This window comes from Podarcis melisellensis (genome assembly GCF_964234715.1).
Source record: "Podarcis melisellensis genome assembly, chromosome: 14".
NCBI classification, from domain to species: Eukaryota; Metazoa; Chordata; class Lepidosauria; order Squamata; family Lacertidae; genus Podarcis; species Podarcis melisellensis.
The window spans coordinates 2,157,513-2,173,747 of NC_138546.1; the positions used below are offsets into that span (position 1 = coordinate 2,157,513).

At 43.7% G+C, this 16,235-nt stretch overlaps 1 protein-coding gene across 6 annotated transcripts in view; it reads right to left on the reverse strand.

Moving 5' to 3' along the window:
- Positions 1-16,235, reverse strand: part of SDK1 (sidekick cell adhesion molecule 1) — a 597,718-nt gene that overhangs the window by 150,288 nt on the left and 431,195 nt on the right. For all 6 annotated transcript variants that reach the window (XM_081889040.1, XM_081889039.1, XM_081889043.1 and 3 more), the window contains exons 19-20: positions 9,563-9,678; positions 2,307-2,499 (exon numbers count right to left, since the gene is read on the reverse strand). In XM_081889040.1, coding sequence (XP_081745166.1) covers positions 2,307-2,499; positions 9,563-9,678 — 309 coding nt within the window. The remainder of the gene's footprint in view (positions 1-2,306; positions 2,500-9,562; positions 9,679-16,235) is intronic.

Consider the following 16,235-nt stretch of genomic DNA (forward strand, 5'->3'; position numbering starts at 1 on the left):
CAAAGAAAATGTTTCTTCTCTCTGCAGGCTTTGATAAATTAGGCCAGGGAAAATGACAAAATAATAATAATAATAATTCTAATACACATCATTGCAAATTTGACATGCTATGCATGCCTTTTCCCCTTGTTTATTTTTAAATAAGATTTGTAAGTTGCCAAGATGTTCTGAATGGAGCTTTGTTGGGAACAGAACTGTGCTGCCTCACGATTAAATTTTGAATCTGGTGCTGAGTATCTCAGGGCCAGCTGTGTTGAACTGGGACAGCCAAGTACATACAAAATTGCCATAGCTATAGGGAGCCTCAGGTTCCAAATCCTCCTACAACAGTAGCTGTGAGGCAAAGGAGACAGATCCATTCCCTGGTCCTTCCCATTTGAATCTACTGGTACTGAAACCCACATCTCATGTCCTGAGCTCCAAGGAGACACTTCTGCCATCAGACTCTGATGACTGGACCATAGACTCCCTGTAAGTTCAGGAAAAACCCGAGGAACTTTTGCTCAAAATGCCCCTGCAGCTTGAAACCCATCTGCTTAGAGTTAGCAAAAAAAAACCCCAGACCATTGACTGTGTCCAGACGCAGAACTCATCATGTAGGTTTTCCATCCCAGCTACCTGAGCAGAGACTCTAAAAATCTGCCCACTGCTCTAAGACACAGTTGAGGCAACTAGAATTTTCTGTCTGCTAACCTTGGTCCTGAGCCAACACCTTGGTCTTTGTCCATGGTCCTGATCTTGCTTTCCCTCAACTTCTAGTGTGTTCTAGAAACCCAGCCTTAGTGTCTTTATCTTGCTCTGGCAATACTTTCCCTTGTGGTGGTGTATATCATAAGAGATCGAGACAAAAGCATGCATGCACATAGAAGGATGACTTGGGAGCAATAAAATATTACCTGTGGCCCAGCCAGCAATCATACTTTTATAAGCATGATTGGGCACAATTTAGAGGGAGCTTCTTCAGCCCAAGCTCTGTTGGATGGAATGAGAACCAAGAGCAACTGGTCTTGCACAGCCTCCATTAAGCAAAGCATAATCCTAGCAAGATGGAGACAGTCAAGAGCTGGTGCACATTTGGTGAAATGGCATTCCTTCTGGTGGCGGTGCATTTTCAAAAGCATCAGGCCTGCAGATTTGGGAGTCCCTTTTGCCCACATAAAACTGCTCAATGAATCTTCCTCAGAGGCCCCCTCTTCTTCCTCCCACATCCTGGCCTTCAAAGTCTTATGATGGATGGAAACAGGGCATAGAATCATTTTGGTTATAGTACCCCGGCTCAGGAACGCTCTCCCCACAGAGCCTCAGTCAAGCTGAATGTCTTGTCGGCAGAAGGTAAATAAAACTTTCTATTTACCCTCACTTTACAGATCTTCCTTTCATAATTTTAAATTCTGTTTCTTCCTAGTGGATATACCGATGCTTTGCTTCTGTTTCTATTGTTGTTTTACTTGTTTTTTGTGTCTGAAAAACACATTGCAAGCTGCTCAAGGTGTTCCTTTGGGAACTGACAGGTGGGGAACTATACTCCCAAGTGGATGGATTAACATGAATTCATTGGAGTTTGCACAAGGTGGTATCTGCAAATTATGCACACTGTGACTGCAAATCTTGTGTGTGGTGGCAGTGGACAGCATGGTTCTACCTGCCAATATATCCCCCAGTTTCTCTAAAACAAAACATATAAAATAATATGTACCCCTAGAAGAGTTGACTGCATCCCACTCTCTCAGGAGGTTTCCTCTGGCAAAAGCTGCAAGGTTACCGTGCTATCACGGAATCATAGAACTGTAGATGCTCAGAAGCCTTGTACATGTTAATCACATGTTTTCTATCTCCAAACTTGATGGTTTCTCACCATGGAGACACACAGTGGACATGCACAAACTCTTCTGTCCCACAAAGTGTGAAGTGGCTCTGATTTAATAATTAATTAACAAACAAACGTGAATTGAATAATAGTTTGTTCTTCGGGGGAAATTTAAGGAAGATAACTAGTTATTATGTTCCGGTATTATTATTAATTTATACAAATAAAATTATCTACCCAGAAATTAAAATAAGTCTGTGTTTTCACTGGGAGCTGTTCCATGTTGGAAGGGTATTCAGTGCCATAGCTATAAAGCCCTTCCAGCACGGAACAGCTCCCAGTGAAAATACACATTTTCAGCCTGCGGTGGTTCTTTGAATTGCTTAGTAAGTTTGATGAATGGTTTCAACCTAATTAGGAAGTTACGGTTATTTGCTCATCAGCCAGCCAGGGATCATGTGGAAAAGCTGTTCACTGACATTGGTCACTCTTTACTTACTGTCTTCATGAGTCTTGAGCAGCTGTGGCAAGCTCCGTGGCCCATCCCCTGGGGTGGTGAAGCAGAGGACTGAGGTGTAGTAAGCAGTAAATTTCTTCAGGTTGGTTATGTAGCCACTGTGCACTCCATGAAAGTCCGGGGTAATGGTGACGGCAGTCACAGTTTCTGGCGCATCAACTGGCCAAGCCAGGAGCTGGAAATGGGAACATTGATTAAGAAAGCATGAAATCACAGCAGGGATGGTTCCCACTCACAGTCCAATACATGGGACCGCCAGGACCTCATTAGTTCACTTGTAAGAGCACAACATTACTATTAACACAATTGTTGCCAATTGGCTGAATGTACGAATTTAACCGTGTTGCTGTGCTTGATGAAAGCCTTGTGCATTACTTCCAGCTATAAACGGAGAATTTTAAAACTGTGCTGCTAAAATCTGATTCTTAAAAAAAGAGGCAAACACAAGTGCTTTAAGCTAAACTTAAGGAGTTACATAACCCCGACAGAGAACCTCCTCCTGCTTCCAGGAATGTATAATCAAAGGGATGAGAAAATAATCAGCCAGTTGCTAGAGAACAGAAGGGCTAGGAAAAGGGAGGCATATCACTTGCCCAAAATGCACCAGTTTCAAAAGAAGCTTGCAAGGAGCCACAATCATGCCAGGAAGATGAGGGCCAGGCCCACCAACCTTAGGAGACACTGAAGGTCTAGGGTTGAAAAGGGGCAGGGTTTTGGTGCGTGTCATGCTCAGGAACACTGAATTCATCTTCCACTATTCCCCTCAGTAGACCTAAGCCTCCCGCCTCTGCTCCCTCTCTTCCATTTGACTTACAGAGACTGCTCCAGGTCTGGGTTCAGAGCCCTGCCAGGATGCTGTCATAACCCTGTCACATTACCAGCACCTGTGCAAAAATGCTCCACACACAACACAGAACCTTAAAACAAGCCCCTCTGGACAGGGGAGGGGGTGGTGCTCCCCTGTTCAAGAGCCAGGAAGAGCAGCCTGAGCCAAACACCGACTGCAGCATTATGTGGGGCTGGAAGGCATCAAGGAAGGAACTGTCAGGCCTGTTCCTAAGTGACCCCAGAGACAGGGATGTCCTTACCATTTAGCCATCTCAGATGAAGGATGCTGCCAGTCCCTGTGCTCATTCTGCTTGAGCCCCTCCTGGGTTGGCACCTTGGGAGTGGAGATGCTTGATTGCTACTGCCTTGGGCTGTCTGTCTTGCCTGGATATTTACCCTCAAGGTAGCATAAAGCGAAAGGCCCTTGAGTAAGCAAGCAGAGTCAGCCAGGCCAAGGCACACACTCCAGCAGGCATTGTACATGCACTGCTTATGTGACCCATGCCACTGCCATTGCATCGCATCACTGCCTGATCAAACAGGCAACAGTGGAGCACTGAACAAGGGGAGACAAGACGTTGGATGCTGCTCTAGATGCTTCATGCAGCCAGCCCTGCACTCCCCAAGCTAGGCTGCTGCCCCCTAGTGCAGTGGAGTCCCATTGCCACTGCTGGTGCAACATCCAGCAGTCAGTCTGCTCAGCTCCTGCAAGCACAATGGAGAAGAAGTCACCTTATTCTTCACCTTTGGTAGCAAATTGTCTCAGGCTGACTCTGCCCAGAGAGAAAGCCAGCAGAGAGTCTTAATCGTATTTCTTTGAGAGTGTGTCTTGGCACACTTGGTAGGATCCTTGATACTTGAACGGAAGTCAAACAGCAAGCATGATCCAACTCGCTGAAAGGCTTATTAGACCTTGCTCCCCTGATCACCTTTTATAGCACAACACTATTCAACTGCTCAGTGCTGTTAATTGCTGTTAATTTGTGCTAATTGTCCCCAAGAGCAGTTAACAGAGCCTAAAGGGGACTGCTTGATGCATGGACACATTTGTTTCACTGGCTACTGGCAATCGCAGAAGGAAGTTCCCCCCTGCCAGTAGTTTTTTATGTAGGTTGACCAGGGAAAAAGATTTTCACAGAAATAATAATAATAATAAATGGTTCCCAATCCTGTATTCTGACACTGGGACAAAATTTGGGCAGGACCACACAAGGGTAGGGCCCAAAATTTAACCCACCCTTCAGACTGCAGTTTTACAAATCAGCCTGCCAACTCAATGTTTCTCCCGTACATGCAAAGACCTCTCATGGCAAGATTTAAGATTATTTAAGATGCCCCTACAAATGAACCTCCAAGCCATGATCAGTACAATCATACAGTAGCAATCTTACATGGGTCCCTTCTTCAGTCTCCAGTGAGTAGCTGGAAGTGGAGAAACATTAAGAAGGACCTCATTTCCCTTGCTTTTAAAATAAACAAAACTCTGGATTCCCCCCTTCATTTCTCTGCCACCTTAAGCGAAGAAAATGCAAGAATCTTCCCCAGGATTGGGGAAATTCAAATTTACTCTGAAGAGGAGGAGGAGGAGGAGGAGGAGGAGGAGGAGGAGGGAGCTGTTATGAATTGCAAGCATTGTGTATCTGCTTGTGGAAGAGCATGGATGCCATGCTCAGCTGCACCTAACCAGCAAGCTGATGAAAATCACAGATGTGCCCAAGCTCTAGGCCAGTGTTTCCCAACCTTGGGCCTCCAGCTGTTTTTGAACTACAATTCCCATCATCCCTGACCACTGGTCTTGCTAGCTAGGGATGATGGGAGTTGTAGGCCAAAAACATCTGGAGGCCCAAGGTTGGGAAACACTGCTCTAGGCAACCAGAACTTAGCAGCACAAGAGAAAGCAAGTTGTTCCTCCTTTTGCTCCTCTCCCCCCCAGCCCTGTGCATGGAACTGTCACATCATGTTCAGAAGACTCACTGAGATTCAAGTGAGTGTCAAATGAAAATAAACCATTACATAATGACAAACACAGAGCCTCACTTCTCCTTTTTTGAATCCTAGCTATGAAAGAAAATGGAAATGTCCAAATGTTAGTGACTGTGTTTTTACTCTTCCTCATTTCCAAAGAATTTAGCACCGCACAGTTCTATTAATCGAAGCCAAGTGCATTTGCCACATAAAAGATGCAATGGGTGGAACCAGCTTGGCAAGCAGACACTCAAAAAATTGACTACTGGTAATGTATAAATCATTACACAAATTATGCAGTACAAGTAAATGTGATGGAAATGCCCTCCCCAAACTATCCATATTACAGTTAAAGAAGCTATAAGAGAAATATGAACTGTGCAGCTGTTTACGTCTCAAGGAACTAAAGAAAAGGAAAGGAAAGAGAAAGTTGACAGTTGAAAGCACAGAGATCACTTCTTCTTGACAAGTGCGAATTAGCCTGTGAATCACTTCATATGCTTTTTTTCCAAAGGAAACTGCAGTTTAAAAGCAAATTGGGTATAAAAACAAGTTTGGATAACAGCCAGATGAAAATGCTGGATTCACATGTTTAGGAAAGAAAAAAAGAAATCAAAACTCACAATGGAAATAACATACCAGTCTCAATTCTCAGGACTTTTACTCAGGTGCACACCCCTTGGCATCTAGAGGATAAATGTTGCAGCTACGAATTTGGATACTATAGTAGTGAGTATCTAGATTTTTCAAGCCCCTTACACACACCTGAAACAACTCTGAATGGTGGAAGCACAACTTTAATAGTCAGCCATATTCATTTTCGTTTTATGGATGGAGAACCAATCCTGGAGGCTCATGGCCCAACCCAGATGCTTCAGTCACTGCTCCTCTATCTCTACCAGCCAGCTAAAATAGTACATGATGAAACATTCCATGCATGTGGCACAATCTTTCCCTTCTGGGAAAAGGGAGGAATATTGTGCAATTTGGGGTGGCTATTTGTACAGGCTTCGTGGAGCGCACATAGAGGAATATGTGGTGAGTGGGGTGGGTGAGATCTGCACCATTTCTCCACCATTGCAGAAATGTTTGAATCATGGTGAGGACTTGCCAAGATGGTCACTCATTTATTTGTTACAAATTATTTTCATCCCACCATTCTATCCTGAGACTCCCCCAAGGCAAAGTAGAATAAAACAAAAACAATGTTAACATACCCCTAACAAACCATCCATTCAACAGTGGCAGCTCATACAGTGCCAAATGACTGCTGGCATAAAAAGGAATGAAGCTTTTTACAGCTTGCCTAAAAGCTATCAGTGAAGAGTCTTGATGGGCATGGGAGAGTCCTACGCACCACATTTCTGAAGGGCACGGACTCGGTTGTAGGTCTGATTTTGCAGACAGGGTCATAGAGCGCATTGCAGTAGTCCAAGCGGGAGATAACCAGAGCATGCACCACTCTGGTGAGACAGTCTGCAGGCAGATAGGGTCTCAGCCTACATACCAGATGGAGCTGGTAAACAGCTGCCCTGGATACAGATTTGACCTGTGCCTCCATGGACAGCTGTGAGTCCAAAATGACTCCCAGGCTGCGCACCTGGTCCTTCAGTGGCACAGTTACCCCATTCAGGTCCAGGGAATCCTTCACACCTGCCCGCCTCCTGTCCCCCCAAAACAGTACTTCTGTCTTGTCAGGATTCAACCTCAATCTGTTAGCCGCCATCCATCCTCCAACCGCCTCCAGACACTCACACAGAACCTCCACCGCCTTCACTGATTCTGATTTAAAAGAGAGGTAGAGTTGGGTATCATCCGCATACTGATGAACAACCAGCCCAAACCTCCTGCATGTAAATGTGGCTGCATGTAAATGTTGAAAAGCATGGGGGAGAGGACAGAACCCTGAGGCACCCTACAAGTGAGAGCCCAGGGGTTTGAACACTCATCCCTCACCACCACTTTCTGAACACGGCCCAGGAGGAAGGAGCGGAACCACTGTATGACAGTGCCCCCAGCTCCCAGCCGCTCAAGACGGTCAAGAAGGATGTTATGGTCGATGGTATCAAATGCCACTGAGAGATCCAGCAGAACTAGGAAACAGCTCTCACCTTTGTCCCTAGCCCGCCGGAGATCATCAACCAGTGCGACCAAGGCAGTTTGAGTCCCATGATGAGGCCTGAATCCCAACTGGAAGGGATCCAAATGGTCCGCTTCTTCCAGGCTTGCCTGGAGTTGTTCAGCAACCACTCACTCAATCACCTTGCCCAAGAATGGAAGATCTGAGACTGAGTGATAGTTGGCCATCGTGGCCACATCTAAAGTTGGTTTTTTAAGAAGTAGTTTAATAACCACCTCTTTCAGTGGGTCTGGGAAGGCTCCCTCATGGAGGGAAGCATTCACCACCCCACAAAGCCCATCGCCCAGTCCTTCCCGGCTAGCTTTTATAAGCCAGGATGGGCAAGGATCAAGGAGACAAGTGGTTGGTTTCACTCGTCCAAGCAGCCTGTCCACATCCTCGGGAGTAACAGATTGGAATTGATCCCACACAACTTGACTAGACAGGACTCTAGCACTCTCCTGCCCTGGCCCTGCTCCCACGGTGGAGTCTACTTCTTCCCGAATCTGAGCGATTTTATCTGCAAAAAACTTTGCAAAATCATTGCAGGAGATCATGTGGCCCGTACTGGGCCCCGATGTCGCAGGTGGTTCCGCTAAATTGTGAACCACCTGAAAAAGTCTCCTGCTGCTGTTTTCTGCAGATGCAATAGAGGCGGCGAAGAAAGTCTTCTTCGCCGTCGCTATCGCCACTTGGTAGGCTCGACGTTGAGCTCTAACCTGTGTCCGGTCAGATTCGGAATGAGTTATCCGCCACCGACGCTCTAGCCGTCTCAACGATTGTTTCATTGCCCTCAGATCCGTGGAAAACCACAGGGCCACCAGGGAATCGGCTGAAAGGCCATCAACATGGGATAAAGCATCCCCTACCACTCTCTGGAAACCATTTGGATCCATTAAGTGGCGGGGGCGGACCATCCGAATCGGTCCCACCTCCCTGCAGAGGGGATGGGTCGCAGAGAAGTCCAGTTGCACCAGGAAGTGATCTGACCATGGCACTTCTTTCGTTTCGCTTTTACTTAGTGTCAGATCACCAACATCCATAGAGGTAAACACCAGGTCCAAGGCATGTCCGCGGCTATGGGTTGGGCCAGACTTATTCAGGGACAGCCCCACGGAGGCCATGCTTTCCACGAAGTCCCGAGTAGCCCCTTGTAAGGTCGTGTCGGCATGGATGTTAAAATCCCCTAGGACAACCAAGCTAGGTGTCTCCAGGAGAACATCCGCCACAACCTGAAGCAGCTTGGGCAGGGAATCCTTGGTGCAGCGGGGAGGTCGGTACACCAAAAGGAATCCTGTACTGCCCCTATTGCCCAACTTCCAGAACATGCACTCGGAAAACTGGGTCTTCCCAATAGGATGCCTGGTGCAAACTAATGACTTCCTAAAAATCACTGCAACCCCCCCTCCCCGCCCACATGACCTGGGTTGCTGTGCGTAAGAGAAACCTGGTGGACAAGCAGCGGCAAGGACAGGCCCATCTGCTTCATCCAACCAAGTCTCTGTTACACATGCCAGGTCAAGTACTTGAATCCAGGCCTGTCAAACTGATCCACCATCACATTCACTGGATCACAAGTGGTTATAGTTTTTAGATATCTGAGGGGGAGAGATGGGAAGCAGACTTCATTTCTTCAGCCCTGCAGAAGGACCAGCTTCAACAAGTACTTTTTGCCCCTGAACTGTTTCATTCCAGCTGGACACTGTAAAAATTACTATTTACTTTTAAGAACTGGTGCCTGAGTTTTCTTTTTTCCTCTTCCCTCCCTGCCCCTTTCCCCTTTTCACTGTGTCTTTTATAGTGTATGTCTGTGGATATTAACTGTACAGTTTAATTAACTGTATATAAGCTGCAATTGAAGCCTTTGGGGTTGAAGAACAGAGTACTAATGCTTGGAAATTCTCTAAAAGTTCTCCCAAATATGTATGTGTGTATTATTAGACAGACAGACAGATGGATCACACTCTGGAAATCTACAGGAGAACTTGTCTCCACTATGGTACTTGGTAAACATGATGCCAAAAATCACACAAAGGTATACCTTTTGAGACAACAAATATGCAACAAGCATATTCAGAAATACAATCAATCAATCAATCAATCAGAAATACAAATGATAACAATCCAGTTTCTTATATCTGTAGAACTACATCACAGTAAGTGATGACTGGCATGCCAGACATGAATAAAGTTTACTTATAAATAATTTAAAATGCATTCAATTTAATAAATCTATAATTTTATGAAAAAAAATAAACTGTCTCGTGGTCTTTGAATGAAGGGCTGAATATAAATTTAATTTAAAATAATAATAATAATTTCAAACCTTGTATCCCTGATTGATCCCGTTGATGAATTGCTGTGGAGGAGGGTTCCAGAAGAATTGGATGGTGGTAGAGTTCACTGCTTCTGCTTGGATGTTCTGTGGAGGAGCTGTAGGCACTGGAACACCAGTCAGGAAGACGACAAAGTAAAATTGATTGCAGGCAGGCAGAAGAAATGGAAGAAAGGAGAAGTGAAAAAGAAGAAACCTTTAGCCGCCACTCATGATTCAAAGCAAATAACAGTGGTTTGAAGAGAGACCTGTGATTTATGTTTCCGATAGTCAGTGGTGACTTTAAAAGAAAGTTAATTGGGTTATTTCTCATTTTCTGTTTGGAGATTCCTTCAACAGGCAGGGGAAGAGATGAAATGGTTCTTGTGGATTATTATTCTACAGATGAGGTTTTTCCCAAAGACCTAAGATAGAAGCACAGATGGTGATGGGTGAATACATCTCTCTCAATTATCCATGGCTGTAATGGGAACCTGCAGTTTCAAGAAGAAACTCTCACAGACCAACAGCAACCCTACAACCTCTCTCAGGAAATCAGAAAATTTCTTGTATCTTCATACTTGAATTGTGTTTTCCTTTATATGCTTGTTAATAATGGGATATTATACATAAATATGTATGTATATACAGTATTTGGCCCTAGAACAACGTTTGCTCTCTTGTATTAGGGAACTAACTGTGCAACCCTATGCAAGATTACTTGGAAACATCTCATTAAGTTAAATGAGGCTTACCCACATGTAAGCATGTTTGCATATGATTGCAGCCTAAATTACACAGTTTCAAACAACTAATGCATTACATCAGTGTTGTTATATACACTGGACAGTTGGAATGATATTTCCTATAGCATTTTATTTATAAACTAAGAAGGACCTTAACAAAAGTGAGAAACAGTAAGTTTTAAAACAATCGTTAGAACTCCCAAATTAAACTTCACCTATTCATAAGGATTCTGGGTGCAATATAACAACTATAGCTGCAAATGACTGATGGCTGACCAAAGCAGTGCTTGGCAGGTTTTGCCCCAAATGAGGATAATGCCCTAATTTGATACATTTACTTGGATTGTTAACTCTTCTAATCACAGAGAGTTGAGAACAACTATTCTATAATACATTCATTAAAATGTGAGAAGTTTATATTGAACTTGTATGTGAATTTTTCCATGATGAGGCATATCTGCTGTAACCTGCTTGAATAAGAAGAAAACTGTGAACAATATGGATGCCGTAATTGGTAAAAAGATTCTTGGCTAGATAGCATCAGTCCTCGTTGGTCATCTGCACAGTTAAATTGAGGATAAGTTATGTGTGTACAAGACTACAGTAACAGAAGTCATCCATCACTTTAATTCCACAACCTGAAGTCACTGCATGTATGATTAATCACAAGACTTTCTGGAATCACAGGACGTTTTGTGCTCCTCTCATATCCAGTGGAGTATATCTTGCTCAGGATGCCTTTGGAGAAGGGTTCAAGTATTTTCCCCAGTGATCAATTGACATAATAATGTCCTGATGGTGCACGGTAAAGCTTTACATATGGCATCCTTCCTAAAACCCACTCCCAACTTTCTTTGACATCATCAAAGAATTGTGAAAATTATATCATGCCCTAGAGCTCAGGCCCCTGTTACTGGACAACACAGAGGTTTGGGGAACACCAAGGGAGAATGTTTATGAAGTAACCACCCCAATAGAGACTCCCACAAAGGAGGAAGAGGAGCTCTAAGGAAGAGCATGCCTCCTGTCCTCTGCACTTGAGGAGAGGATTGGTTTGTTCCCATTCTTTGAAGCCAAAAACTTGTTCCCAGAACCATCTGAATATGCCCCTATGCTTTCACATCATGTCCAGGATCAGAAGGTGGCTTCTCTCCCATGCTGGAGCATATCCACGTGGGACTGGATGTGGACCCAGTCTGAGGAGACATTCACCTCGCCACAGGGCTACATAAGATTTGGCAAGACTGCAAGCTCATATCTTTATATTCAGTACACCTTTGGTTTCTATCTAAACTACAGTGAACTGTCCGTGGTCCTGAACAGCTACAGCCTACCGTTGCCTCTTCCTACGCTTTGCCGTAATGTTTCTGGAGGTGTGTGTACGTGACTTTTTCAGGAAAAGAAAGTAAATAGAGAGAGTATAAAAGAGGAGCAAAAAAAAAAGGGTGAAGATAACAGACTACTGTGTGTTTCCAGAAAAGAGACCTTGGTGGAAGCAGTAAGTTCTTGCCTGAGCAAGAACACAAACATTTCATTTCAAATGGGGTTTACACATGAGAACTTTCCTGTGATTCAGGATCTGTTTTCTGTTATACAGCCATTTATGGTTCCCAACATCTGTCACATGATGTTTTCCGTTGTCACCATCCCTTTATGGTAGGGTCATTTCTATTGCATTGAGTGAGTTTGTGAAGTGATAAATATGCCAGTTGCTGGACAAGGGGGAGACTGTTACGGAAGGGACTGTAAGCAGTTTTACCACCTTGGGGAGTCCTGCCTCACACTTTGAAAAACTCAGTGACTTCCTGGCGGATGCTAGACTGAAGGTTCTGAAAGTGTTTCCCACAGAGCTTGCCTACAGAAGTCATTCTTAAGCATTTTCCTGCTGCCTGCACACTGCACACCTCTGAGTGTCACCTTTTTCTTTGAGAATTCTGAAGCACTTTGAGGAAGAGGATGAGCTACCTTTAGGGACCAACTGTGGAAAAGGAACTCAGAATGTCATGAAAGAATGCAACATGCAAACAAAGTTTCTGTTCATTACCCTTACTTTTGGAAGCTAAAAAAGCTACCCAGGCAAAGATACCAAAGTATTTACTGACAACATCTACAGGAATGTGGCAAACTCAGTGCTGTTTTCCTCTATTTCAAAATGGAAAATGTTCTGGTTTTGTGAGAAGGTGATGTTTTTGAACTCAGAAGAAGCAGCACTGCGGCTTAAAGGATGCCTGTCAGGAAACGGGGTGGGGGGTGGGGGAGGGGGAGATAAAACCATGTGTGGAAAAATGGCAGCTCAAGAAATAATAATTTATGGCATAATTATTTCTTTCAGAGAAAAATCAACTTTTGAATCTCAATGAATGCATTTCATACATGGATAAAACAAGACTGACTAATGTGCATAAGCATCTTTTGTGTACAGGAGTAAAAATATCCATATTAATGGATTTATCAGCAAAAGTGCCATTTGAACTCCATGGAAAGTTGCAGTGTTACATTTTATTTATTTATTTTGTTTGGTTTTTTATTAAAGATTTTGTTGATTTACAAAAGTGTGCAATGTCTCTCTCTTGTGTTTTCCCCCCCATGTAACATTTTTACAAATCAGTTTCATTTGTTGAGACATTAGGAAGAAAAGGGGGAAAGAGGTGGAGGGGGGGAGATGGGTGGGGGTGGCGTCGGGTGGCGATGTTTCTATTTCACTTACTATATGTAGGGTTTGGTGTCAGCATTGCTTGAGCAGGTTCTTTGCTGCTGCAGTGTTACATTTTAAATGAAGGGTGGCAATCCTGCATTTTATGTGGATTTCTCAGAGTGGCGCGTGTGCCAGTCCTTCCCTTTTGTGCTGCTCACAAATGCAGTCCTTCCCATCACAACTGCAGGTTTGGCAAACCGAACCAAAACAGATCTGAACTTGTTTCCCCAAGTGTGTGCAGTTTTCTTGTGATTGGTTTGAGGAATCCCCACAAATTGCATAGCAGAGCTGGCGTGACAGAACCAACCTTTTACATTCCTCCTGATAAAGTTCACTTAGCTGGAAATGCATTAGAACTCAGCTGGTCAACCTACAAGTTATTATGTAGCATTCTAAAACTGTTCTTAGCAGAAAAGGTCAGGAAAGGCAGTTGTGAATAAGAGGCATTCGGTGGCCTCTGGCAGAAAGGTAAGGGGAAAACGGGAAGGGATTTAGGCCAAACATATTACTGCTGTGACTGGCTACTTGTGATCATGAAGAAAGGAAGAAGAGCAATTTTAAAGATGAGCACTCAGCATAGGCTTGAAAGATATCCAAATAATGTTTTGACACCCTAATCTGTCAGTTTCCACCTCTAAACATGGCAGCCTCTTCGGATTTCAGGTTTGTCACTTTCCAAGGTTTCAATTTTTCTCTTTAAGGACTAGCTTAGAATATACCACTGTGGTGCATACTCCACAATTCTAAGCACATATATTTCATGGATTCCCCAGATTTTCAACAGAAACCCATTTGCAAATCTACTTGACTATTTGGACTGTAAGCTTAGCAGTGCACCCACAGTTATAAGTGAAGTGTGCTTTCTGGGGCATCTGTTTATGGGAGCAGCAGATTACTGCATGCCTCTCCCCTAAAGCATGTAGGTTCTGCATTTCAAAAAATGAATGAGAGCACTTGCTATTTGAAAGGTAGTCTTTGGGCATCTCTACACTTTTCTTTACTACAAATGCAAACAAATTTTAAGCCACATGGTTCACCACTTCTATGCAATTTAGGAACTGGAATTATTCTGAGAAACACTGGGGATCTCTGCAATGAAAGTTCCACAGCACCCCCCAGGAAAACAACGAATTCCCAGCAGTCCTCCAGGGAATCCCAACTGAAAAGGTGGATTAAGTTTGGAAGGCTTAGAAATCTTATATAAGGGGTTATTAAGAAAAGAAAAAAAGCATTCACTTCTCAACAAGCCATTTAGCAACCAGGATGAGGTGGATGTAGACTGTTTTACTCCAAGCAGCCCCCACCAGGATGCTCTGAAAATCCACCATTCTACTGGAGACCAAGCCAGAGAGAAACTGGAAGATATGGTCATTTGAACCAACACTGATTGCTTCCTTAGACCAGCACTCTGGAGTTGTAGCAGGCAACCCTCGGAGCACTTTCTCTTAGGATAAATGGACATTCATGTAAACTGTCCAGGCCATATTGATCTGCAAGCCACATAGCACTTCTCATTTGTTCAGTTTCTGGACTTTGTCCTTTTTACCAGGAACAGCTTTTTAAAGAATAGTTTGCATCAGGGGTGGGTAATCTGAAAGGTGGATCTTGAGATGTTGTTGCACACCCACTCCCAACAGTATGGCCAAAGATCAGGCACAACAGAAGTTGAAGTCCAGCAACATCTGGCGGGCCACAGCTTCCCCACCCTCTGATTTACATGACCATTGTTGATGCCATAATGTCAGCATCTCAGTGTACTTCAGAAGCTCAATATGTCACTGAGTATGTCCCATTTCTTATCAGGTTTTCCCAGGCAGGGAAATACTCCAGGAAAGAAGTCTCCAAGACTGATATGAAAACCCTGATCTACCTTCTTATCGTATAAACTAGACTTCATGCAATGAAACATGTTTTAATAATGGATGAAGATCTAAATTTGCTTTTGCATCAAGAAGAGGTTTCTAAATTTCAGAAATATATAGTGAGGAAAAAGTCATCCAAACTCCACAGGCAAAAAAAGAAAAATAAAGATCAATGGGCCCTCCTAGGTAAATTTGAAATGTCCCACTAATAAACTTTTCACACAAGTGTATCTGAGATCCTAATTTTGCATATGCAAATACCAGTAAAAACAGCATGTGGGCCACAGTCTTCTTTGTGCCAAAAACAAATAAACACAAGTCTGAGGGGACATCAGAGGAGGAAAGAGCAGTTGTAATGAATGATAGCAAACATATGTAAGGTCAAAGAGCTGTGCTGAACACCACTCTGAAAAGGCTCTTCAGGTTCAGAGAGTCAGCTCCTCTGATCTCAGGACTACTCTGCTTTAATGCTGTGCCAGCAAGTCTCTCAAGAGAACCTAAGTGATATTATTATGTTGGCACTAAACAACTGCTCTGTTAAGAACAGCAGTAGTTGCCATTTTTCTGGCAGGTTCCTGTCTTCTTGAACTCTTCATGGCTTGGCTATTCCTTTAGAATGGTAGACTCCTAAATTTCTACAGTCCTTCTCAGGGACCAGGGACCAGATGTCAGAAAGATTCTCCAACCTGAGAGCCTGGCAAGCCGTTGCCAGTCAGAGTACACAACACTGAGCTATATACCCTAATAGGGTGACCTAGTGCGAAGTGGTTTCCTGTGTGTTCAAGTCTTGAGTGCTTGGCAGTACATTTGTGGGGGTTTCTACTTGCCAGCATGGATTATCTCAAGGGCTTACACAAGTCAATTGAGATGGATGATAAAGATTGTGAAAAGAATTTGGTGTGCTGGTCTTCTCCTTGCACTTTCTTATAACTGAACTCCTTGATGAACTCCTAGATGCCAAGGGTCTACCTGGAGGAATTTACAGTGCACATTCTTATTCACAGGATCTCCTGGGATATTTAATGCTCCCTTATGGTATTCTGATTTTGTAGGATTGTAGGAAACTGCTTTTATCAGAATCATGAAAAATAAAGTGTACAGCCACCCTGACAACTTCTTTAAAGAAACACAAATGAGCATCAGCTTCAGCTTCCCAGCTGTCTGCCTGTGAAGATGAACTGAAAGCAGAATGGCTCTTGTAAGAGGCAGGCACCCAGATGGCTTTAAAATGGCATTCGATAAACTTAAGGGGTGGGATTCAATTAAGCTTATACTCAGAGTAGACATATTGAAATTAACAAGCTTAACAGTCATTTTCATTAACTTCAGTAGGTCTACTATTAGTAAAACTTAGCTGAATACCACCTATGGAGGATAAGTCT